At 61.5% G+C, this 25537-nt stretch overlaps 2 protein-coding genes across 3 annotated transcripts in view; both read right to left on the bottom strand.

Moving 5' to 3' along the window:
* IRF8 (interferon regulatory factor 8) overlaps positions 1-3329 on the bottom strand; it is a 68154-nt gene extending 64825 nt beyond the window's left edge. Inside the window, exon 1 of the mRNA XM_056500961.1 lies at positions 3323-3329. The gene's annotated coding sequence lies outside the window, so the exon portion shown is untranslated. The remainder of the gene's footprint in view (positions 1-3322) is intronic.
* GSE1 (Gse1 coiled-coil protein) overlaps positions 1-25537 on the bottom strand; it is a 98218-nt gene that overhangs the window by 6158 nt on the left and 66523 nt on the right. For both annotated transcript variants that reach the window (XM_056500957.1, XM_056500958.1), the window contains exons 3-10: positions 9028-9246; positions 5746-5945; positions 4298-4479; positions 3981-4178; positions 3628-3819; positions 3050-3366; positions 2388-2712; positions 255-835 (exon numbers count right to left, since the gene is read on the bottom strand). In XM_056500957.1, coding sequence (XP_056356932.1) covers positions 255-835; positions 2388-2712; positions 3050-3366; positions 3628-3819; positions 3981-4178; positions 4298-4479; positions 5746-5945; positions 9028-9246 — 2214 coding nt within the window. The remainder of the gene's footprint in view (positions 1-254; positions 836-2387; positions 2713-3049; positions 3367-3627; positions 3820-3980; positions 4179-4297; positions 4480-5745; positions 5946-9027; positions 9247-25537) is intronic.

Raw genomic sequence — 25537 nt, 5'->3', positions numbered from 1 at the left:
CCCCATCCCACTGGAGTGGGGACAACAATTCCAGCCCCTCCCAGCTTTCCATCTCCTCCTCACCGCAGTTCCCATCCCTGCTCCAGCAGCCCCATCAATATTTAAAACCCTCTTATTAGCTCCAGCTCATCATTTATTAATGGGGCACGTCTGGAGCGCAGGGTTTGCCGAAGCGCTCGGATGTGGGAACGTCGGCATTCCTGGGAGACCCCAGCCAGGCCCCGCTGCCGGGGGGGAAATCCCTGCTCCCCCACCTTTCTCCCGGGCCTCCCGCCGCCGGCGCTCCTCCAGGTCCAGTTTGCTGACCAGCCTGCGGTGCTGCTGCACGAACTCGTCGTAGATGTACATGGGGTCCTGGGCGCGGGGCTGGGGGAGCCGGTAGGGTGAGCTGGGCTTGCTGGGCTCGGGGAACGGCGTGGCTGGGGCTCTCTGCTGGCTCAGGATGCTCTGAGTGGACTTTTCCAGCTCAGCTAGGAAGGGCGTGTGGGTGAAAGCCCCGTGCTCCGGGGCGCCGGGCTCCCGTCCCGGCGGGTATTTCTCCAGAGTGTCCCTCTTCCTCGGCCCCTCCTCCAGCTTCTCGGGGCAGAAGACCCTCTCCACCTTCACCAGCGGGATGCCCTGGCGGCCGGGCTCGAAGGGTGCTGGGTGGCTGTGGAGGGCGTGGGGCTCGGGGAGGCGCCGCGGAGGGTCGGGGGGGCTCTCCATCAGCGAGACGGGGTTCCAGAGGGACGTGGTGACGGGATGGTGCTGGGGTTTGGGGGAGATGAGGGGTGGCGGCCCGCCAAAGTGCTGCCCTGGCTCCCGGCTGCTCGGCTCGTGGCGGCTCGATCCCAGCCTGCAGGAGAGGAGAGCACCGAGGTGAGGAGCTGGCACTGCCACCGGAGAGCTGGCAGCGCTCCAGCCCCGGGGGATTTTGGGGTGAGGAACACCCAGAGAGGTTTGTGCACGTGGGGCTGCCACATTTGTCCCCTCCCTGCCACAAACCTGAGGGATGGGGGGCAGAGTTAAGGCTGTGCACGGGTGGGTTGGGCAGGGATGCGGCTGCATCCCAAGAGCTGGAGACCCCAGCCTTGACCCCTGCACGGGGACAAGCGAGCCACCAGCCCTGCCACAGCCCCATGGCAAGGGCAGCACCCCAGTGCAGCCCTCCTCTGACAGCCAGAGCCAGAGCCAGCCCGTTTGCAGGATAAATATTTCATGTGCCCAAGCTGTGCATTTAACACTTTTCCGCTCCAGCGCCCCGGCGCTCCGCTTCAGCTCGGCGCCGCCACCGAGTCACCACGGGCGGGGAGCGCAGCCTGCCTGCCCCTGGGAGGCAGGAGAAGGATGGAACATCCCCAGCTGCAGGTGTTTCGGGGTGACCTTGCTGTCTCCTCTCCGCTTTGGGGTGGGAGGAGCGGATGGGGAAGGGAGCCTGCGGCGGGCGCTCGCCTTTGTGCCGCCCCGTGATCCGCTCCTTATTATCCTCCATGAGCCGTGCTAATCCCCTGGATACCCAAAAATAACAAAGGGAGCAGGCGGCAGAGCTGCCTGGATGAGCCTGCACCGCTTAAGTGCTCAGCCACGGGGGCCAGCAAGGCTCTGTCAATCACTCCAGGGGTGTGGGCACGCTCTGCTGCCCCCCAAACTGCCCAGGCTCAGCGCAGGTGCCCCCCAAATGAGGCATCCAATGCCCAGCCCCACTGCCTGGGAGGGGGGAGCTGCAATTAGCAGCGCTGGTGGCTGGGCAGCACCTGGCCACTCGCCGCTGGCCCCCAGCCACCTCCCGGGCTCGGCGCCTGCCTCTGCGCAGATGTCGGGCACCGGGAACGCCTGGCACTGCCAGCACAGCCGGCCTGGCTGGCACCGGGCGGCAGGAACCTGCTGGCACCGGCCAGGCACCGTGGCTTTGGCTCAGGGGATGTGTGAGGGGCACGGCTGTGGGGTGGTGGGTGCTTGATGTGGGGCAGAGCTGGGTGATAGGGCGGGCACAGGCCACAGGTTGGGGGGGAAATCCTATAAATCATCATATTATGGCATCATGGAATGGTGTGGGGAGAAGGGACCTCAAAGATCACCCTGTCAAGGACAATATCCACTAGATCAGATTGCTCCAAGCCCCGTCCAGCCTGGCCTCGGACACTGTCAGGGATCCAGGGGCAGCCACAGCTTCTCTGGACACCCTGTGCCAGAGCCTCAGCACCCTCACAGGTTAGAATGTCTTCCCACTATCCCATCTAACCCTGCTCTCTTTCTACATAGAAACATTCCTCCTGTGCTAACACTCCTTTCCCTTGTCCAAAGCCCCTCTCCAGCTTAAGACAGGGATATTCCAGCAACATGGGAAAACACAGCTCATTTTTGGGGCAAAGCTCCATCCCTGGCACGGCGGCTGGCAGCATCCCTACCTGGGGTGCTCGGGCCGGTGCTCGGGCTCCGCTTGGCTCGGGGCACGCCCTATGTCCAGGTGCTGCTCCAACACTTGCTGCCGGAACTCCGAGACCTGGGACTGGCGATCCTCCTTCTCCTGGCGCAGGCGGCGCTGCCGGGCCAGCCACTTCTCCTCCTCGTTGGTGCGGTGGATGAGCAGCGCCGTGGCCGCGCTGCTGCCGGGCAGGGGGAACACGCTGTGGTTGGGGATGAGGCTGGGCACGGGGTGGTGGGAGCCCGGAGGGGGGTGCAGAGGGTGCTGGATGGGCTTTGGCGTGGGCAGCACCGAGTCCTTGAGTTTGTCTGCGGTGGGAAAAGGGGTGATGGAGAGTCAGGGTGTGGAAAAGGGGGAGTATTCTGGGGTGGAGGGACACAGAGCTGTGGGGTCAGAGCTCAGCACGGGGGGCTGCCAGCCCAGCTGCCTGGCACGCTCAGGGCACGGTGCCAGCCCTGCCCCAGTCAGATGGCACCGGCGCCGCGCCGCCGCTCCGAGCTGCCGCAGCTGGGCTGCTGGCAAGGAGATCTGGCAGCCAGGACCGCCCATCCCCGTCCCCAGCCCCCTCCCAGGACACTGACCCCCTCAGCTTTGCCATCTGGAGGGGACAGGGGACCAAGGCAAGCTCTGGAAGGCGGGTGTTACCTGCTCTGCTGGGCGCCAGCGGCTCCACCGGCTTGCCCCGCTCCTCGGCCGGGTGGCCCCGCAGCCCGTGCAGCTCTGCCACGGGGAGGAAGGGCCCCTCCATGGCTTTGACCATGCTCAGCTCCTTCTCCCGGGCGCGCTCCCGCTGCCTCTCCAGCTCCCGCTCCCGCTCCTTCTCCCGCTCGCGCTCCAGCTCCTTCTCGCGCTCCCGCTCCCGTTCCCGCTCCTTCTCCCGCTCCCGGTCGGCTTCTCGCTCCCGCTCCTTCTCCCGCTCCCTCTCCCGCTCCCTCTGCCGCAGCTCCTCGTCCATCTGCAGCCTGCAGAGAAAAATAATCAAAAAGAAAAGCACCAACCCCAAACACCCCCCTAAAATCAACCCTGGCTGTCAGTCAGCATCCCCTGGAACACCCTTGAACCTCCAAAGCACCCCCAAACAATTCCTGGGCACCTGCCAGCACCCTCTGCAGCACTCCCAAATCCCCAGTCACTCTCAGCATTCCTAGAGCATCCCAAAACCACCCCAACCCTCTGTCAGCTCCCTCTGGAGCATCCCCCAGCATCCATCAGCCCCTCCGTACCTCTCGGCGGCGAGGCTGGAGATGCGCTCGGACTGCAGGGCGGAGAGGGAGGAGTGGGAGAGCTCGGGGGGGTACCGGACCCCCGAGAGGTGCAGGTGCATGGCCGAGGGGTGCAGGGGGGGCAGCGAGCCCGGCGCTGGCAGCGGGTAGAAGGGGGACCTCAGTGCCGACAGGCAGTACGACTCATCCATCCTGGGGAGAAAGGGATGCTTAGACGGGCAAAGAATCCCCCCAGTTCCCCTCCCAGGAGCCAGATGGGGGCCGCCTTCTACTGGGAGAGCCCCCAAAACGCCCTCAGTGCATCATGCACCCAAAGCTCATCCAGGGGTGTCCCCAGGCTGGGAGGTGCCCACCTGAAGGCAGGGTGAGGGAAGGGGTGATGTGCCAGGTAGCTGGGGTGGTAGTAGGCGGCGGCGGTGGCCGGGTCGAGCCCGAGGGGCGGCAGGGAGGACATGCGCAGGTCCTCGGCCGTGTGGTAGGGACGGAAGCTCCGCAGGTAATCCTCGGTCACAGCGCTGGGAGGCACCACGTGGTGCACCGGCCGCTGCAGGCTGGGGGACAAGGAGAGGCTCAGCACCCCTCCCTGTCCCCCTCGAGGAGGTGCCACCTCCCCCAGGTGGGGCAGAGCCGGCAGGGGACACCCACACCCTGCAAACCCGAGCAGACTCACTTGAGAGGCGGGAAGCGGGAGTCCTGCACCACGGAGCTGGGGGGCAGCCCGAAGGAGTAGGGTGTCCCCAGGAGGTGGGAGGGGACAGTGGGACCCCCTGCCTTCTCCTGGGCGAGGGGGGGCTCCGAGATGAGGCGCTCGCGGCCGGCGCTGCTGCTGCTGCCTCGAGATCCTGCTTCCTGCTGCAAGGCAAAGGGGAGCACTGCCAGCGTGGGGACAGCTGTGTCCCCACCACAAGACCCTCAGCAGGTCCCCAGCGTGCCCTGGCTGGCAGCAGCACCCATGGAAGGATTCATCCACCAGGACATCTCCTGCCCCCAGGCGCTGGAAGGGCAGCTGGAGGGGTGGGAGGGTCTGGGAGGCTACACTGGGGGGGCCCCAGTGGGAAAGGAGGTGCTGAAGCCAGGGCAGAGCTGAGGGCAAGACTCCCATTACCTGCCCGGAGATTTATGGCTGCTTTGTTCTCCCCAGCTATTAATCATGCGGGGAGGAGTGACACGGCCAGGGGGAAATCCAGGCAGCCTTTGATAAGGGCCATAACCCAGGGGTCAGCCCACAATCCCCCCGGCATCAGCACCCTCCCACGGGGCCTCAGAGCCGCCTTCCATCAGCTTCCACCCGGTGTCAGGATGAAGGTCACCCCCTCCAGCTGGGGAGGGACCCTCAGCAATGGGGGAACAACTTGGGGTGGCAAGAGACCCCACAGATCTGGCAGTTAGTGGGGTGACCCCCCAGCAAGGAGAGTTTTGGTTTAAAAATTATTATTTTTCATTGCACCTTTTAGCAGCTCAGGAGGAGGAGGATGGTGGCACCCACAGCATCCCCCTCCTCACCCCATCCCATCCAGGGCAGGGCCAGCCCCAAGGTCACCACAAAGGGTTCGGTGTCCCCCCCTGGCAGCCACTCCTGCACGGAGCTCATTGTGTGCCAGGCTCTGCTCTAATTACCTCCCATCTCGGATTGTCTGCCAGACAATCACCACGCTCGGTTAACCCCCACCCCGGGGGGGACACGGGGGTGACACCGGGCTCGGGAGCTCCCGGACACCCCACACACCCCTCTGAGCTCCTGGGGATCACGGTTCCATTTATTTTTTCCACCCCACCCCTGCCCCCAGCGTTTCTCATCCCCTAGCCTCGCCTCTCCGCTTTGTGGTTTAATTAGTCTTTCCAAGTGGCATAATCCCCCCGGGAATCTGCTTGTAGCATGCGGAGGAGAGGAGAACCACTAACGATGCTTCTTAATTAGCTGCTCTCCCCCCCTCCTCACCCCCCTCCTCCTCCTTCCTCACACTCCCCTCCGGATGGCAGCCCGGGGATGCTGATGGCAGAGGGGGACGATGGTGACACAGCTCGGGGACACACTGTGGGCAGCCCAGTGATCCGTGCACGGTATCCCACACCCTGCATCCCTCCGGGGGGCCGGGATCCCCCCAAACGCAGCCGTACCTGCCTGCCCTCGCTCCTCCAGACCCCGTTGACCGTCTTGGTGGGGGCGATGGTGACGACGGGCGGCGTGCTGGGCACGCTGTGCCCCCCCGGGGGGACAATGATGGGGCCCATGGGGCCACGTTTGGGGGTGCTGGCAGGGGAGCTGTGGTTGGTGGCCGGGGAGGACACTGGGGATGACTCGCTGCTCAGTGAGGACCCTGGAATTAAATCAGAAATTGAAACGAGTTAGGAGAACAGCAGTTAAGTGGATGAAACCACCCTGTGAAGGAGCTGGAGCCATTCCTGACAGGATGCCTCACTGCAGGGAGCAGGGGGGGAGCACTGGGATGCACTCAGGGTGTGCAGCATCCTGCCAGACTCCCAAACTGGACACACATCCTCCCATCCCAGAAGTTCCCAGTGGTGCTAAAGGCTCCACCCAGCACGGTGGGATGGGGCAGCCTCTTGCTGCCACCTAACAGGGACCCCCAGTCCCACAAAGCCCCTTGGCACAAGAAAGACAGACGTGATGCCAGCCCCAGCCAGCCACATCTTCCCAAGGCAAACCCAGGGACTCCAGAACCCAGCTGCAGAAGTCACAGACAAGCCAGGGCCTCTGGAGACACTGGGATGAAGGAGTGACTCCCTGAAACCCTTGGGCAAGGCTTTGGTTTCATTTGCATAATACATCTGTACTTTAACTTATCCCCACCCCAGGGATGCTGGCCGTATTTCCAAAGGAAAAATAAAAATGGAGAACAGGAAAAACAGAGAAGTACAAATTCCACATTAAACACAGCACAGGGAGCCTGGTGTCTGATCCACAGAACACTTTCTACTCCCCAAACCCAGCTAGGCAGCCTGGGGGGGCTCTGAACCCCCAAACTCTGCTCCCTGCATCCCAGAGTGTGGGTCAGAGGGAGATTCCAACACTCCAGCGGGGATCAGCTGCTGGAGAGTGAGGAGTGGGCTGTGGTCCCAGGATGAGGGGCAGAGAGCAGGGCATGGAGAGAGGCATGGGTGTGCAAGGGCACTCCCCTGAGTGTGCAAGGGCACTTCCCTGTGTGTGCAAGGCCACTCCCCTGAGTGTGCCGCCAGCTCCTGCCCTGTGGGCACAGCAGGACACAGCTCCTCACCCTGCACCCCACCCTGCCCTCTCCTCACACCACACACCACCGGGAGGGAGCTGGGAATGCCAGGGGCAGCAGGAGGGGTGCTGGGGGGGAAGGATGCTCCAGAAGGATGCTCTGTGGGAAGGATGCTCAGCAGAGCAGAGGCCAAGCAGAGCATCCCGCTGCCGGCCGCCCTCCCTGATTAATTATTCCCGAGTCGCTCCGAATCGCTTTCATTTGAAGAGCAGCGAGGCTGGGGGAAGGAGAAAGGCTGTCCCCGACAAAGGAGGCCGATTTGACACCCACTGAAGTCTATCTTGTCAGCGCAAGGCCAACAACAATTAGCAGCCTAATCCCCTCTGAGCTGGGAAGCCATTACTCACCACGCGATAGCGTTAACAATCAATACCATCACAATGAGCCCGGCAATTAATGAAGCTAAAGTCTTACTTCAGAACCTTAATTCTCGCTGTGTGGCTTTAAACGGGAGGGTTTGTGATCGTTATAATTAACTGGTGGTATTCAGCCAGGAGTTAGTCAATGAAACTAATCTGGATTGGAGATGACAAGAGGCACAGTGTGATGGTGTCACCTTTGTTTTCTGACCTCCCGCTTCCCGCTCGGCGATAGCAGATTAGCAGCCCGGGCTGACAGGCAAATGTAATTAACAGCTGAGACCCTGACGGAGAACTGGGAAAAAAAGAAGGAGGGGTGGAATAAAACCCACCCTGCGGACAGCCCCGGGCAGGACAAGAGGCAGCAGCCCCCGGGCAGGCAATGGCTTTGTGGGGCTTAGCTGGGAAGGGGTCAGTCAGGATGAGCCGTGACAGTTTGGGATGCTGTGGAGCAGCAGGATATCCCTAGGGATGTGCCAGCACACCTGTGAGCCCATAAAGCTGGAAAAAACACAGTGATCCTGCATGGATCTGGCATCTGCCACAGCAGAGCATCTCCTGAGGTGGGAAGGGGAGTGGAGTGAGCATCTCCTGGTGTGGGAAGTGGGTGAGGGTTTGAGGGAAAAGCAATTTGTTTCCTGGTGCTAAAAACCACAGCAAGGAGAAAAAGCCCCTTCCCAACACACACCCAAACCCACACGGATCAAAAACCTCTGGGATGGGCCACCTGAGGCACCCAAATGGGCAAGGGAGGGGTTTTTGCAAACAAACTATGCAGGTGTTAAGGGGAAATCCAAAGGGAATGCGGCTGCTTCTCTCCAGTGCCATAAAATCAGTGCCCAAACCTGCTGATGTCCCTTGGGATGGGCTGAGCAGCACAGGGAGGGCACAAGCTGTGGGGTGCAAAGGGAAAAAAAAAGCAAAATAATTCCCCAAACTCAATCAACTGCTCCAAAGGAAGCAGATGGGTTCCAGAGGAAGCAGTTGAGAAAAACCAGGAACTTCCAGTGAAGATGAAGCATCACCAAGACCTGGTTCCCTCAGAGTTACAGGGAACAGTTTCCTTGGGAGCAGCTGATGCTTCAGGTCATGGCTGAGCCAGAGATTTTCAGGCTGCAAGGAAGGTCTTGTAGATGCAAAAGGGATTTTCCAAAAAGAGCTTTACAAAAGTGGTCTTGGGAAAAGGATTGTGCCAAAAGGGCCTCTTAAATAGGGTCTTCCAAAAAGACTTTGCAAAAAAACATCTTGTGGAAGGGATGGGTGTCTTTTCCAGGGATCAAAGTGCCCAGGCAGTGGGCAGTGATCCAAGGGGAGCACCCACTGATGCAAATTGCAGGGATAAAGACTATTTCATCCCAAATTGATGATACCAGCAGTCTCCTAAACACTTCCCAGCCTGGGGACTGCCTGCCTCCCCATCTGGGTGTGGGAGCCCTGGCAACTCCCATGGGATACACTCCATGAGGCAGGGGGGACCACGGGGTGCTCCAGAATCCCACATCCAAACTGAGGGAGGGGGGTGAGATGGAGGATGTGGGTGACAAGAGCTGGGCTGTTCAGGTGGGAAACTCAGCTGGGGAAGCAGAAAATTTTGGGGAACCCCTGGCAAAAGCAGGGGGTGGGAGGGAGGGAGGGCTCAGTGAGTGATAGAGCTCGGATTACTCCAGATGAGCTGAATTCCCAAACTGCTCCCTCAAACACAACACCAGGAGAAGGCACAGCTGGGAAACAGCAGGAAAACCATTTCCTGGGAAAGGCAGCAGTGTTGGTGCCCAGGCTGTCCCTGTCCCCACCTCTGGGCTCCTCGGCTTGCTTGGCGAGCTTGCGGAGGGCGGCGGCGAAGCTGGAGGAAGGTGCTGCCTGGACGGACAAAGTGCTGCTGGAGGCGGGGCTGCCATTGGGGACGATGGAGCCGTTCAGGGGGGACGGGGTCAGCGGGCTGACGGTGGCAGTGGTGCGGGTGGCCGTGGAGAGCATTCCTAGGGACGGCGACTTCGGCTCATGGCTCATGCCTGTGGGGGAGAAATGCCGGGTTAGACACGCTCGCCCAGCACCTTTCGTCTAGCTCCACCCTCCTAAAATGCACCCCGAGTTCAGGCAGTGGGGGGGGGAAGCACTCTCAGCATCCCACTGAATGCCTGGATAACGGAGCAGGAGGGCTCAGCAGAGCTCTGCAGGAATGGACAGGGTGATTTGGGGTGACACAGGGACTTCAGCATCCTGATGCAGGTGATGGGGAGAGGCGCAGTCCCCTGACTCACGTGGTGCTGCCAAAACCCAAAGTACCACTGCTGCACCCCAAATGCCACTATGGCACCCCCAAATCCCAGACACTGCACACTCAAATCCCCACTGTTTTACCCCTAAATCCCCAATACTGCATCCCTGGATTCCCAGCACTGCACCCCCAAATTCCCACTGTTGCATCCCTGGATTAACAATATTTAATCCCTGGGTCTTCAGCACTGCACCCTCAAATCCTCAAGATCCCCAGAACTGCACACTCAAATCCCCACCATTGTACCCCCAAAACCCCAACACTGCATCCCTGGATTCCCCGTACTGCACCCCCAAACTCCCACTGCTGCATCCCTGGATTAGTAATATTTAATCCCTGGGTCTTCAGCACTGCACCCTCAAATCCCCAGTAACACATCCCTGGATCCCCAGAACTGCACCCTTAAATCCCCACCACTGCACCCCCAAAACCCCAATACTGCATCCCTGGGTCACCAGCACAGCACCCCCAGCTCCCCACACTGCACCCTCAAATCCCCATTAACACATCCCTGGATCCCCAAAACTGCACCCTTAAATCCCCACCACTGCACCCCCAAAACCCCAATACTGCATCCCTGGATTTCCAGCACAGCACCCCCAGCTCCCCACACTGCACCTCCAAATCCTCACGCCCCAAACCCCCACCACTGCCCCCCAAAGCCCCGAGCTGCTACAGGGCACAGTGACCCCAAAAGTGAGGTTCAGGTGCTGAGCAGGAGGGTGCAGCCCTCCCCGAGCTCCCCCAGCTGTCACACCAATTGCTCCAGGGCTCTCCACCTCCCAAAACAGCAACTGCTGATGTCAGGGGCCCTTAAAATAGACTTCACCCAGCAGCTTCATTAACACCAGCCTAAAATTAGCCCTGCTCCCAGGTGGGCAGGAGGACAGCGGGGTCGCGGGGCAGCCCCCAACTCTCAGCAGGCCTGGAGGCAGCTGGAGGCATTGAACACCTGGAGCATCCTCTGCAGAGAGGGCGGATGGAGCATCCCCGGAGCATCCCTCGGACGGGCAGGCAGCAGGGCGGGCGCCGCGGGAGCCGGGGGGGCACGGGGGGCACTCAGCGTTGATTAATCTTTGCCCCCCGGCCCCAGGAGAGGCGGCCGGCGCGGCGGCGCGCTCCCCTCTGCCCTCATTATACAAGCATTTATTAACTCCGCTGCTCTCAGCCATTGACTGCCGCCTTGTCGACACGCTCGGCTCATGTAAATTCATTACCAGAACAGCTGGGAAGCCAACCCGCCACGCCAGCCTGGCCGCGGCACCCCCGGGCTCTGTGCTGGCACCCCCGGGCTCCGCTCCAGCCCCGGGTGAGGGCTCGGTGCTCCCCCGAGAGAGGGGCACCGGGATCTGCCTGCAGCACCAGGCGCCCACGCACCATCCAAAGGGGACACGGCACTCCAGGCACAGCTTGCAGCTCCCGTTCCCCACCGAGCATTGCCTCACACCCACCAGGCACTGCCCCACATCCACTGGGCACTGCCCCACATTCCCCAGACACTGCCTGGCATCCCCTTGGCACAGCCCTACATCCCCCAGGCACTGCCCCACATCCACCAGGCACAATCCTGCATCCCCAGGCACGGCCCCACATGCACCAGGTACAATCCTGCATCCCCAGACACAGCCCCACATCCACCAGGCACAATCCTGCATCCCCAGGCACAATCCTGCATTCCCAGGCACTGCCCCATATCCACCAGGCACGGCCCCACATCCACCAGGCACAATCCTGCATCCACCAGGCACGGACCCACATCCACCAGGCACAATCCTGCATCCCCAGGCACAATCCTGCATCCCCTTGGCACAGCTCTGCCTCTTCTCAGCACTGCCCCACATCCCCCAGGCACTGCCCCACATCCACCAGGCACAATCCTGCATCCCCAGGCACAATCCTGCATCCCCAGGCACTGCCTGGCATCCCCCTGGCACAGTTATGCATCCTCCCAGCACTGCCCCACATCCCCTAGGCACAGCCCCAAACACTTCCCAGTGCCCCCCAGTTCCTCCCCACCTACTAACCCAAACATAACCCCGCACTTCCAGCCCCAGTCCAGGTCCGGAGACGCTTTCCCAACCATGCGGTGGGATCAGCAGGCTGGCACACGGGCACGGGGCTGGCAGCAGGGCACCACCGTGTGATGCTCAGCTGATCCCAAACCCCTCCCGGCCAGCTCCTGATCCCAGCGGGATTTGCCAGGCGAGCGCAGGGCAGCCGAGAGCGGCCGGGCAGCGTGCGGGGCTGAGCTGTGCCGCTGCCCCAGCCGCGCTCAAAACCAGTTCTGCCGCTCCCTCCCGGTGATAAAATCGGCGCCTCCGCCCCGGCTGGGGCCCGAGCAGCGCCGCTCACCCGCCGTGCCCCGCCGGCGCTGGCGTCCGTCTGTCCGGGCGGCCCTGGGCTGCTCCGCGGGACAGCTGCCAGCTGGGGAAACTGAGGCACGGAGAGCTGGCTGGGCGGGAGCATCCTCACTGGGATGGGATGGGATGGGATGGGATGGGATGGGATGGGATGGGATGGGATGGGATGGGATGGGATGGGATGGGATGGGATGGGATGGGATGGGATGGGATGGGATGGGATGGGATTGACAATGGGATGCGGGGCTGCCACGCTGCATGCCCCCCCCCATCCCGCCGGCATCCCGTCCCCGGCACGGCGTGGGTGCCACTCACCCCTGCGGGTGGCTGGGGACGCCGTGACGCCCCACGGTGAGGTGAGGCCCCCCCCCAGCTCTGCCCCTCCCCGGCTGCTTCTCTCAGCAGGCAGATCCGTGCGGAAAAACAGGTCAAGTTTGGTGCCTGGAGCAGCCCGGGGTCATGGCAGCAGTTGCCTCAGCAGGGCGGGGAGATGAACCCCAAAACGGGACAGGCTGTCCCTACGCTGTCCCCAGCCCTGTGCTGGGTACAGGGCTGGCACTCCCAGGGAAACTGATGCCTGTACCCCACACACCAAGGCAGGGGGGCTGTGGGGGCCACAGGACACCTGGATCCCCCGCTGAGGCCACGAGGGAGGTTGGGGAGCGGGCGATGTGTCACCGTGTCCCCGTCCCTCCCCCAGCATGTGCCCGGGCACAGCAGCACAGGGAGTGTCTGGCATTCCCGGTGCCCGCTGGCTGCCTGCCCGGCACAGGAGGAGGAGGAGCGGGGATGGCAGGGTCACCGCCACGCTCCCCTCACCCTATGAGGGTTCCCACACGTGTCACCCGCCGTGGGGCTGCCATCAGCACCCCAAAGCCCTGACTCCTGGAGCGGCGCTGCCGCCCCCCCCGAACCCCCGCACCCCCGGCTCAGGGCTGGGAGCCGCGAGCTGGGAGCGTGCCATGTTCTCTCCATCTGCTCCTGATGATGCTGGCGGGTTTTTTGGCAGCGGGAGCCTCCTCCGGCAGCGAGAGCAGAACCAGTCTGGCTGCCTGGTGGGGCTGGAGACAAATAAAACCCCTTGGCAGGCGCTGCGGGCAGGCTGGAGCGGGCAGCGAGGGGCAGGGATGGGCTCCCAGCGCCCTGAAATCCCCGGGCACGGCGTTCAGCTGTCGGGAAACGGGAAGTGGGCAGGTTTAGCACCTTGGCTCCCGACTGCCCCCTTCCCAGCACCTCGAAAGGCCTCTAATGAGCGTGGAGTGCCCTTGGGAGCAGATTGCCATTGAACTCGACCTGCACCAGCCGCCCGCTCTTACAGCAGCTATTTTGAGCTGCCGGGCTCCCAAGTGCTGGAACTAATAATTTATTACCAAATACAATCAGGCAGCAGCTCCAGCCCCTGGCAAATGGAGCGGAAAAAAACCCAGTGCGGTGGGAGGCCGAGGGAGTGGGGAGAGACGAGCATCCTGCATCCTCCTCCCCGGGGATGGATCCGCACCCACCCCGCAGCACCGCAGCTGGGACGGAGCCCACTTGGCCAAACCCTCTGGAAAGCTCCACCACGCTCACTGCTGACGGCTCCCCAAGGGGTTTGGGGTGATGAGGTCCCCCCTCAGCCTTTCCCCCCTCTCTCAGCGCCTCTGCTCCCGCTGCTGAGCCGCATCCAGCTGCACGCTCCAAGCAGGAACAGCTGCTCTTGCATGGATTTTCAATGCTAATGGCCTCGCATTGTCAGCCCCCCCTTCCCTGTGCCTGAATGCAGCCAGGATGGAGGGCAGGGGGCCAGGGCCAGCACGTGCCCATCGTCCCCCTGTCACACACCCTGCCTCCCCCTGGGGCAGGGGACAGGCAGAGGGGACAGGCAGAGGGGACAGGCAGAGGGGACAGCTCCTCTCCCAGCGATGTCCTGCCGAGCCGCCGCACGTTTTCCACCCCTCATTAAAGCAGCTCTGCTGCTGCACCTCCAGCATGCTCCATTAATTAATTAATTGATCGATCGCAGCCCGCGCTCCTGCCCTCCCTCCCCACTTCCAGCACACAGCTGAAATGAAGGGAGGTGGCCAGCCTTGGTGTCCCCAAGTGTTCCCAGGCTCAGAAAGATGCAGGCACAGCCTCTGTCCAATTTTAGGGTGCTCAGGGCAGAGCACAGGACCCATCCTGAGAACATCCCCCATTCTCTTGGAGAGGCCTGGATGGGCTCCCCGTGGTCAGGAGCACCTCGGTGGGAAAGGCTGGGATTTGGGGCTCCCTGTGGAGCCCAGCACAGCACTGAGCATCCAGCACTATTATCCAGCTGGGCCTCCATCGATCACTCCTCCATGGACCATTGATCTGGCAAACGACAACAAGCAAACTAATAAGAGCTCGTTTGGAGGGCGCAGCGCTGGGGATGCAGCGATGCCGGGTGGTTTCTCTCCCTTCCTGGGCCCAGCCAAGCAGCCCTGGGAGCCTCTTCAGCCCTCAGGACATTGAGCCAGGGCAAGATTTACTTCAAAGCAACTTTTCTACCCTGTTTCTGCCCGGTTTTGAAACTGGGAAGTTGGAAAATCAAGCCCCTGTACCCCAAGGGTGCTGCAGGGCCCTGAACTCCCCTCTGCAGTTTCAAAGGTTGGGTTGACAGCTCCTCTTGGCTCCTGATGCCCAGATCCAAGTGCCAGCTGTCTCCTCTGCTTTGGGGGAAGTGGGGTACAGCCCTCAACCCTTCATACTGGTGTCTTCTGGGGCTCAGTGGCTTTGTGAGGTACCCCATGGGACAGCCAGGCATCGCCTGGGAGAGACTAGGCATTGCACTGGGATACTGGGAATTGCCTGGGGAAGAGTGGGCATTGCACTGGGATGCTGGGAATTGCCAGGGGAAGAGTGGGCACTGCACTGGGATGCTGGGAATTGCCTGGGGAAGAGTGGGCACTGCACTGGGATGCTGGGAATTGCCTGGGAGAGACTGGGCACTGCACCGGGATGCTGGGAATTGCCTGGGGAAGAGTGGGCATTGCACTGGGATGCTGGAAATTGCCAGGGGAAGAGTGGGCATTGCACTGGGATGCTGGGAATTGCCTGGGAGAGATTTGAGAATTGCACTGGGATGCTAGGTATGGTCTGCACTGCACTGAAGGACACTTGATGGCACTGCCAGGCACAGTTTGGTGCTGCCAGGCACTGCACTCTGGCATTCCCTGGAGCCACTGAGCATTGCACAGTGCTGCTGGGCACCTCATGGAGGTGGCACTGGGCATTCCCAGATGCCACAGGGCATTGCACAGCGGCACTGGGCAACACCTGGGTGGGAGCCAGGTGCCCCACAGCGCTGCCAAACCTCACAGGGCACTAGCAGCCCGAGAGCAGGCAGTGCCTGGCACATCCAGGCTGCCCTGCCATGCCCACATCCCCGTGCCCCACGGCCCCACGGCCCCGGGCTGGCGCAGGCGTGCAGCAGAGGCAGCGCATTGTTTTGGGCGCAGGATCCCTTGCCCAGCAGATGGCAGGTATAACAAAGCAGCTTGCTGCGGCCAAGCCAATTATTTATCTAATTATGATTTACCACTTAACCACATGATCTTTCTGCAGAGTTGTAGGCAATTAAAACCAGGGTGATTATGTGGATTATGCAAATCGGCTGGAGCCGAGCGAATAAAATTGGAGATTAGAGTTTCACGCAGGCTGGATCTTGTGTGGGGCAGGTCCTGGAGGGGCAGGGGCAGGGCAGGGGGTGCAGAGAGGGGCAGGGGGCTGCAGGCAGGGCAGGGGGAGGCAGGGCCAGGGGGCTGCAGGCAGGGCAGGGAGCCAGGACTCAGCCAAGGAAAGGAGCTGCAGGACACAGTTGGGAAGTGCCAGGACGAGGTGAGCAGATGCCTCGTGCCACCCCCCTGCAGCATTGCAAAAAAACTGCCAAAATCTGCCTCCATCATGGGGTGGGGATCCCCACTGCTGATGGGTGACCAGGGACTCCCCAGCATCCACCCCAGCCGCACCCCAAAAATCTGAGAGAGGCTCCACAGCGCAGCCCCCATCCCTCACCCCATTCATGGAGCAGCTCATGCCAGGCTTCAGGGGCAATTAATAACAGGTATTAATGATGAGTACTAATAAGGGGCATTAATAATGAGTATTAATAAGGAGCATTAATAACACTGCCTGGCAGATTACGCCGCCCGCCCGGCTCGATATGAGATTTATGGATGGCGCGAAGTCCGGAAATACAGGAGTATTAATGGTAATTCCTCGTGTCCTAGCAAAGGTCACAGGCAATCTCCATCAATCCTGCTGCAGAGCTGGGGGTCTGGCCAGGATGGGGGGCTCTGGGCAGGATAGGGGGGTCCCCTCTTCACCCCCCCAGCAGTTTCTGGTCGTGCAGATGGGCCAGAGCAAAGGTTTTACCTTGGGATAAGAAATTATCCCTGGCAAACAGTGAATTTGCTGTGTGGATTTTCATTTTCCCAATGCCAACGCCATCTGCTCCCAATGGGTGCCTCAGCTTTGAGCTATGAGATGTTGTGGAGGTCTAGGGAAGACCTTGGATTTCTCCAAGCCTGGAAGCACCTGCAGTGTCACCAGGGCTGCCTTAATGGGTGTTTCTCTTTTCAAAAAAAAAAAAAAAATGAGGAAGGTTTGAAGGAACAGAGATGTCCCTGGAGCCAGACTCTGCTGGGAGCCAGACTCAGCACTGGTGGGACAGATCCAGCACGTTCCTCATTGCAAGGAAGATCAACCAAAACCCCAGCAAGGGGAGCAGACCCCTCTTCTCTTCCCACGCTGGGATTTAGGGTGATTAACACCAGTGATCCCCTGTGCCAGTGCTGGGAAGGCCAGCCCGTGCCCCCACGAGCAGCATCTTCCCTTTTCGCCTACAGTAATCCTCAGCCTTTCGAGCAAATTATTAAAATTCACTTATATTTAATCTGCCTGCTGGAATTAATTGAATTTTTACGCTTGGCAAATGTCAGTGGGTGCACGCTGCCTCCCAACGGGGACCTGGCTGCAGGTGCAGCGGGCACAGCCCACGGCTCTCACCACCCTCCAGGGATAAATCCCACCCTGGAGCAGGGGGCTGGCTGCCCACAGGCCCCACTGGCAAGGGTGGTGGGATGCCAGGATGCCCAGCACCCTCCCAGCTCTGCAGGAATGCTCAGTGACACCAGGCGTGCGTCCCTGTGGAGAGAGGCTCCCCAAATCCCACGGGATTCCAACTGTGCTGGCTTTGGAGGGGACATGGGGACCCCTTCTCTCCCTTTCCCACACTCGTGCTGGAGATGCCAGCGCCCTGCCTGGCATTGTGGTCACCCCTTCCTCCCCTCCCCATCCTCCTCCTCCTCGCAAATTGCCAAAGCATCTAATTTGCCCGCCGGGAAGGCCGAGGGAAAAGCGCCGCTATTTTGCCGGTAATAAGCCCTCCAGACAAAGGCGGGATGAGCCATTCAGAGCCGGCAAGGGGGAAGGGTCCGGCCCCACGCCGGAGCGCTGCCAGGGGCTTGGGGGAAGCGAGAGATTCCCTCCTCGCCGGGGGAGCCAGCACCGGGACACACACACAGGATGGGACATCACCCCAGGATGACCCTGGGACGGGACACACCAGCGCTGGGGACACCCCAGCCCTGCAAACTGACCCCAAATCCCAACCCCAACTCGCTGTAGCCCCCGGAACAGCCCCGCTCCCTGCTCGGGGATGCTCCTCTCCCCAGTGGAGAAGTTCACGGTCGAATGTGGAGTTCACGGCCGGCAGGAGCCACAGGGGACCCCGGGCAACTTCCAAACTTGACTGGCGCTCGCCCCCCTCTCCACCGCCCGCCCGGGATTATCATAAATTAAGACGTAATTACTCCATGGAAATTTACAGCACAAAGCTGCGGCGCTAACAAGTGTGTTTGGCGGCACCGGGGGGAGATACAAAGCGCTATTGTCTGGCAGGCGCCAAAAAAGCTGCTCTGCCCCCAAACCCACACATCCCGGGGACAGGGACGAGGGTGGGGATGGCGAAGGAGCCACAGCACGGCAGCAGCGCAGGGAATGCGTTGGTTTGACACGGAGCTCCAAAAGGAGGGTCCCAGCAGGGAGGGGTGGGTGAAGGCTGCCCAGGGTGATGGGTGCCCCCCAAGCAGGTGCCACGGCTCTGCTCCCCAACAAAGACATCTCCTTTATTCCCTTAAATAACTCTCAGCTCCCAGCCATGGGTGCTGCACCCCCTTTAAACCCTTTTGCTCAACTCCAGCACACATGGGGTTAAAACTAAACCCCCTGGGGACCTGGAAAGGGGGGGGACACATGGGGATCAGAGCCATTGCTGGCGTGTGTGTCCCCCCCGGTGCTGCCACATTCCCCCAGCTGTCACACGCATTAAAAAATAATAATCATCAACGTGGCAAAAAAAAAAAAAAAAACAAACCAAAAAAAAACAAAAAAAAAAAAACAACAACCGAACCCAACAAAACAGTGCGAAAAAATTCAGGCGGCTAAAACAAATCCAGCAATAAAGGAGCTGGGATCCTCGGAAAGCTGGCTGTGCAATTAAGCAGTTTTCTGCTGTATGCCGATAATCACCTAATTATACTATTAATGACAGTTCAACCTGCTCGGAAATAAAAGGACATTCTTCCATAACAGGATGCCAGCTGTTTGTTACAGATGTCAAACATCTTTAAAGCATTATTATTAAAAGAAGGGGGGAAGGAGGAAGCTTGGGGATGCTGAAGCACAGCCGTGTTTTCCCCTCAAAGCATCTTGAAAGGCGTGTAGGGGGGGTTTTGGAGCATCACCCCCACTTGGAATCCGGGAGAAGAATCTGTCAGAGGGGGGTTTTTTTTCGGCGGGGGTCGATGTTTTGGAGTCATAAATCCCCCACGTCGGGCTCGCGGCGAGAGGCGCCTGGGTTTAATTAAGCGCGGCGTTTGGGAAATAAAAGTTAAAAAAAAAAAATCAGTCATAAAATTAGAGGGAGGGGATGCTCCTGCTGCCAGGCTCGGGGCAGGGCTGGCCCCGCTCTCCCCCTCCCCGGCTGCCACCGCCGGTGCCTCGAGCGCGGCTGCCGCCGGCGCTGCCCGCGCACGTGCCGCGGTGCCGTGCCAAGGAGCATCCCGGCAGGTGCCGGCAGCCGCTGCCAAGGCGAGGGAAAAGGGGGGGACACGCCAGGAGAGAAAGGCAGCACCTGCTCCCCCTCAAAGCCCCGCGGCGCGCTGGGAGGTTTGGAGGTGAGCGGTGCCCGCTGCACCGCCGGGGATTTGGGGCGCCAAGGAAAGGGGGGGCGGGGATTGTGGCAGGGGTGCCCCAAATCGCCAGCCAAATTCCTGCTGGGGTGATTCCACCTCTCTCCTGGAGTTCTGTGGCTTCGTGCTGGCACAGGGCTCTCGGGGGGCAGCCGGGTGCCCACCCGCCGTGGGGTGATGCCAGCGCTGGTGTTACCCACCCACCCAGCCAGACACCTGGCTTTGCACTCTGTCCTATATAGCTACTGGCAAATCTGCCTGTAAAACCATCAGGAACCGGGTTTAGCCTGGGAATAAAGAGATTATGGGGGGCGGAGGGAGGAAGGAAGGAGGAAGGAAAAAGGGGGTGTCTAATTCACCCTGCTCCTGGCTGTGTGCTACTGATATCCCGGGTGCCTGCAGGCCATGGCATGAGCAGGATTGCTGCAGAAAGGCAGCGGGTTTTGGGGGTGCCCACCCACCCACTCAGAGCTGGGGGGCTGTGATGAAGCCCCCTACCCAGGCCAGGACCCCCTTGGCATGCGCTGGGCTGGCACTGGCCCCACTTGCCAGACAGGATCCAGCAGGAAAAAACCATCTGGGAAGCGTCCCCTCGAGCTCCGAGCAATGCCCCCAGTCCCCCCCTTCCCCTGGCTTCCCTTTCCCCCCCTCCCCTCCTCAAACCATCACGGGGAAGCTGAAAGTGGTTGACATGGTTGCCATGGCGACCGAATTTAGGACTGGCGAGAGGAGGAGGAGGAGGAGGATGGTGGGGTGGGCAAGGGAGGAGGGCAGGAGGACTTCCCGGCACCCCAACATGGCTTGGAAACCCCCGGCATCACCCAGCCCCCCCTCAGCACCCCACCAACACCTCGTGCGCCCCTCGACCCCACACGCAGCGAGGATGAGGAAGGGTATCCCCAAACCCCAGACCCAGCTGGGGGGATGCCAAGAGTGGGGCTCAGCCCCCAGCACCCCAAACCCAGCCTGGGGGCGACTGTGCCCGCCCGGCGCTGCCGAGAGCCGCCGGTGACTCACACCTCGCACCAGCGGCACCCGCCGAGAGGGTGTTTACGCGGCATCACCCAGCTCCTTCCATCTGCTTTGATCCAGGGGCTAAATATTCCCGGCCCCGGCATAAAAATAGGAACCATTTGGGAAGGTCCTGAGTCAGCAGCATCCGCTGCCGGCACCCACCGCCATCCTCCCCGGCACGCCAGGCACCCGCCGGGGAGCCCCTCCGGCACCTGGGGGATTTGCCGGATTTGGGGACACCCACAGGGAGGGGGAGCCCCCAAAAAGCTGTGCGTATGCAGGTGCCACCCTCGTGCCTGCTGGAGCAAACAGCCAGGCCCTCCGGGGATGCTCCGTGTCCCCGAGGGGTGCCGCTGTCCCCAAAGGAGGGTGGTGTCCCCGAGGGACGCTGACACCGGCCGTAGGGTGACAACTGCACCCACGTTATCTCAGGGAAGATCAGTCTGAGCATGGCTCCCATATGGACCCGCAGGGCATGGGGTCCCTTCCCTGTCCCCTGGCTCTCAGTGCTGCCTGATGGCAGGTCCCCACAGCGCCCAGTGTCCCCTTGCAGCCGGCTGAGCCCTGTGGCACAAATACAGAGGGACAGAGGGGACAGAGGCATCGGTGACCACAGGGATAAAAAGGGACAGAAGCATCAGTGACCAGAGGGACAGAGGGGACAGGAGCATTGGTGAGGTGACCAGGATAAAAGGGGACAGCAGCATTGGTGACAACAGGGACACAAGCTCCAGTGACCAGAGAGATACAGGGGACAGGAGCATCAGTGACACGAGGGGACAGGAGCGACCGAGGAGACACAGAGGAGCCGGCTGGATCCTGGGCCAGCCAAGCTCCACCGAGGAGCAGCAGCGTGTGACACGGGCCACGGCCAGGCAGTCCCCGAGGCGGTGACAGTCCCCGAGGCGGTGACAGTCCCCAGCAGGACTCGCGCCGCTGAGTCACCGCCACCAGCCCCGCGCTGCTGAAACCCCCGCGAGCCCGGGGCGGGGGGAAGGCTCCTGTCTCCATCTGCTCCCACCCGACCTGGCCCACCGGCATCTCCCAGCGCCCGGCAGCGATCCCGCTGCGTGCCAGCGCCTCCAGCATCATTCCCCCTAATTGCTTTAAACCTCGCAGCCTGACACTTCCATGTTCCTCTCCGCCTTGCTTTTCTCCTCCGCTTTTATTATCCCCCCTCCTCCGAGGTGGTTGAGGAGCCGGCCGGAGCAGGGTTTTCCAGGGCGCAGGAATTAGTGCATCAACGGCAAAACCAGAAGTTTCACGCAACAGGAGCTGCCGCCGGGAACCCCGGCTCGACCGGCGCGTGCTAAATATGGAATTTAAGGGGGGAAAAAAGCCAACCCCAAACCCGTCTCCCTGCACCTGCAGCCCTCGGAGGAGTCCCCACCGCAAGGGACGGCTCTGGGGCCGGGCAGGAATCTCCCAGAGCTGCTGCAGGCAGTGGGGAAGAGCGAGGAGCAGGCGAGGTGTTTTTTGGGGGAACACGGGGAGCGGGACCCCCACAGCCGGCACGGAGGAGGGCGCAGGGTGTGAGCAGGGTGGGAGCACTCAGGGTGCCACAGGAAAGCAGGTCACCCATGTCCCCAGCGTGGCCCGGCGCTGGCAGGGGATGTCACACACAAGCGGGGGGACCCCCATTTGGACCCCGGTGCCCCCCGGCTGCCCTTCCCGGCTCGCCTCCGTGTGAGGAGCGCAGGCGCGCCGGGAGAGCCGCTGGCTCCGGTAAGAACGGCCACATGCCAAAGCCATTTCCTGAAACAAACAACCATCCACCGGGGAACGGCCACGCGTGGGCACCGAGCCCCGCGGAGGGCCCTGCCACTGCTCCCCAACTCCGGGACAGCGCCCCGAGCTGCACCCCAAAAGCGCCTCGAGTTGACGGCCGCGGCTCCCAGCCCCAGGCTGCATCCGGAGGCTGCACCCCGAGATCACATCCTGAGAGCGCTGAGGCTACACCCCCGCTGTGCACCCCAACCCCGCACCCCCAGAGCACCTCCAGCTCCCACCCCTAAGCACCCCAAAGCCCCCCCAAAACACACCCCAACCCCACCGATGCTCCCCAAACCCCGCGGGGGATCCCCCTCCCTCGCCGGCTGCCGCTGGGGTGGCACAGCAAACTTTGGTGCCCCAAATCGCCCTGCCCTCGCAGCGACGAGGCTGGCACCCCAAAACACAGCACATCCCGCATTTCTCCCCATCCCATCCTCGCCAGAACGCCCCCGGCTCCTCGGGGACAGGGAGAAACCCCCAGGGTGAGGGAGTGGCAGCAGGAGGAGAGAGGGGGATCCAAGCACCCCAAAACACCGCAGTGCCGTGCCAGGGCTCTCTGCTCCCCCCTCTCCCCCTTTCGCCCGACACCAAAACCTTTTATAAGGCGCTGGAAGAAAGTAAGTTCACCCCCAAATTGCCCTTGGCTGCCGCTGACTGGGGCGGACAAAGGGGAGTCCCCGGGTTAGGGGGGACCCCAGGGGGACACCCCGGAGTGGGGGGAGAGGGAGTGCAGAGGGCTGGCGGCAGCATCGCCCGGTGCCTTACCTGGTAAGTAATAGAGAGGTGGTTTCAACCCAAACATGATTTATGTTACAGTTCCATTGCAGCCAGGAAAAAAAAAAATTAAAAATAAAAATAAAAGAGCCAACGTGAGGAGGATGTGTCAGGAAGCAAGAAAAAAAAAAAAAAAGAAAAAAAGAAAAAAGAAAAAAACCCCAAAAATTAGCACCAAGCCACACGGAGGGGGTTGGAAAAATAAACCAGAGGCGAAAAAATACGGTGGAGCGGGGAGGAGGAGAAGGAGGAGGAGGAGGAGGAGGAGGAGGAGGAGCGGGGGGAATCAAGTGCGTGGGGGGAGGAGGAAAAATAAAAATTGAAATAGCAGCGAGCCCAGGGCGCCGGCGGAGGGTGGCGGTGGCGGCTGTCACCGGCGGGGCCAGGGCAGGAGCCTGGCTGCCACGCGTGACGCCTTCGCGGGAGTTTTCCTGCCGCTGAGCCCCCAGCTGCCAACCGCAGGCACACAAAAAGCCAGCGACGAGGAGGAGGAGGAGGAGGAGGAGGAGGATGAAGAGGCGGTGGGACCCTCGGCGGCGGGGAACGCACCCCCTGAGCAATGCAGTGGGGTTCCCCCCACGCTGGGGAGGGTGCTGGGGGGCGTGGGGCGGGTGATCCACGCGGGGGTTGCGAGCCGTGTGTCCGTCCGTCCGTCCGTCTGTCCGTGCGGCCGGAAAAGCCCCGTCTCCGCGGGCTGCGCCAAGGCGGGCGGGCGAGAGGCGGCAGACTTGCCCCTCGATCAATTTTCATGCAAGAATCATTATCGGTAAATTGGAAATCTGGCTCCTTGACAGCAGATTTGTCTCCCCTAATGACGGGGAGCGGGCAGGAGGGCGGCCGGCAGCTGCTCGCCCCAGCACCCTCCGCCCACCGCCCGCGTCCCCCGGGCTCCAGCCTTTGGCCCCGGCGCTTTCGGGGGAGGGGGTGAACCCCCGGGGCGCCCCGGGGAGCAGCCTCCTTCCCCCTCAACCCCCCCGCTCCTCCTCCTCGCCTACAGACGGAATAATTTTAAATTTATCTTTCTTGCCTTTTTCTGTTTTCAAACAGCTGCCGATGCGGCGGGCGGAGGGGAGGTGGAGGGGGGTGACAGATATATGTAAAATAAAAATAGGAAATCGAGCCCCCCCCTGCCCCCCCAGTCGCTTCAGGATGGAAAATAAGGAAATAAAACAATAAATAACCCAACTTTCCTGCCTGCCGGGAGCTGCCTGCTGCTTCACAAAAGGCAGGCGAGCAAAACCGCCGCGGTTGGGGCTGGGGGTGAGCTCCTGCTGCCCCCCCAAATCCCCTCTGAGCCCCTCAATCCCCCCTTGCCGGCCTCGCTGGGCGTCGGGGGCTGTAATGAGCCGCCCGATAGGATCTCCCCCATCCCCTCTCCGCTGATGCATTAGCAGATCCGGGAAGACATGCTTGCAGGCAAATAGGGCTAATAAATGCTATTACGGGAGCGCGAGGGAGGCTGGAGATCCTGGCTGCACCATAGTAACGAGGGCCCGGCTTAATTTGCTTTAAGCAAACGATCAACCGAGGCGGGGTGGAGAAAGGAGGGGACGGGGTGGGGAGGGGGGGGAGCGTCGCTGGCTCCGGGCGCGCACGGGCGCGTTTCCGCGGGCACGCGCCTCCGGCGGGAGCGCGCTTCTCGCGGGAGCGCGCCCCGGGCTGGTACATGTGCGTCTGAACCCCCCGCTCCCCTCCCAGCGCCCCCCCGCCCAGCTCCGTCCTTCTCTTCCCAAACTGGTTTTAACACCAAAGTTCACAAGGGCGACGTGTGATATCTCGCCCCTGCAAGAGAAGCCACATCCTGTATGATAATGACCAGCCCTTCAAACAGCTTAAAGATACAGAGGCCATTCCCAGGCGCCCGCTGCCTGCCCCTGCCCCACCGGAGCGTGGGGACAGGGGGCACGGAGGTCACCGTGTCACCCCAAACCCATCCATCCATTCCCAGGTGGCCCCTGCTGCTCCAGAGCGTGGGGGCAGAGGGGCATGGGGGTCACGGTGTCACCCCAAATCCAGCCAGCATTCCCAGGAGATCACTGCCTGCACTGGGTGTGGGGGCAGAGGGGCATGGGGGTCACGGTGTCACCCCAAATCCAGCCAGCATTCCCAGGAGATCACTGCCTGCACTGGGTGTGGGGGCAGAGGGGCATGGGGGTCACGGTGTCACCCCAAATCCATCCAGCCATTCCCAGGAGATCACTGCCTGCACTGGGTGTGGGGGCAGAGGGGCATGGGGGTCACGGTGTCACCCCAAATCCAGCCAGCATTCCCAGGAGATCACTGCCTGCACTGGGTGTGGGGGCAGAGGGGCATGGGGGTCACGGTGTCACCCCAAATCCATCCAGCATTCCCAGGAGATCACTGCCTGCTCTAGAGCGTGGGGACAGAGGGGCATGGGGGTCACGGTGTCACCCCAAATCCAGCCAGGCATTCCCAGGTACCCACTGCCTGCCGTACCTTCACCAGAGCGTGGGCATATGGGGGAAAAGGGGGTCGCAGTGTCACCCCAAACCTATCCAGCCCCATGGCTGGGCATGGATGGTTGGAGGGGGTTTGTGAGAGGCCCTCTGGTTGCAAATGCACGTGTGCACACACACACACACACACAGGTATCCCTGCACTCCCACCCTGCCAGCCGTGCTCCCCAAAATCCCACTCGGCAGAGACAGAGCCTGTGCAAACCCGCACCTTCCTCCTCCTTCCCCCCCCGCCCCCTCCCCCGTTAAAATATTGCTTTCCCGATTCCAGGTCGGGGGATTATTATTATTATGTCTTCTCTTCCTTCCTAACCTACATCTGTCAAGATCGGCGCTGGGAGTATTTCTGGCCCGTCCCCTGAGTCATCGTCGCTCGCGTCCCGCTCCCTCCCAGGCAGCTCCCCCGTGTCACCGTGCTCCGTGGGGCGCTGGCA

The sequence above is a fragment of the Oenanthe melanoleuca genome, chromosome 11 (genome assembly GCF_029582105.1).
Source record: "Oenanthe melanoleuca isolate GR-GAL-2019-014 chromosome 11, OMel1.0, whole genome shotgun sequence".
Taxonomy (NCBI): Eukaryota; Metazoa; Chordata; class Aves; order Passeriformes; family Muscicapidae; genus Oenanthe; species Oenanthe melanoleuca.
The sequence above is the reverse complement of the archived record's forward strand: the minus strand, read 5'-3'. Positions and strand labels throughout refer to the sequence as shown.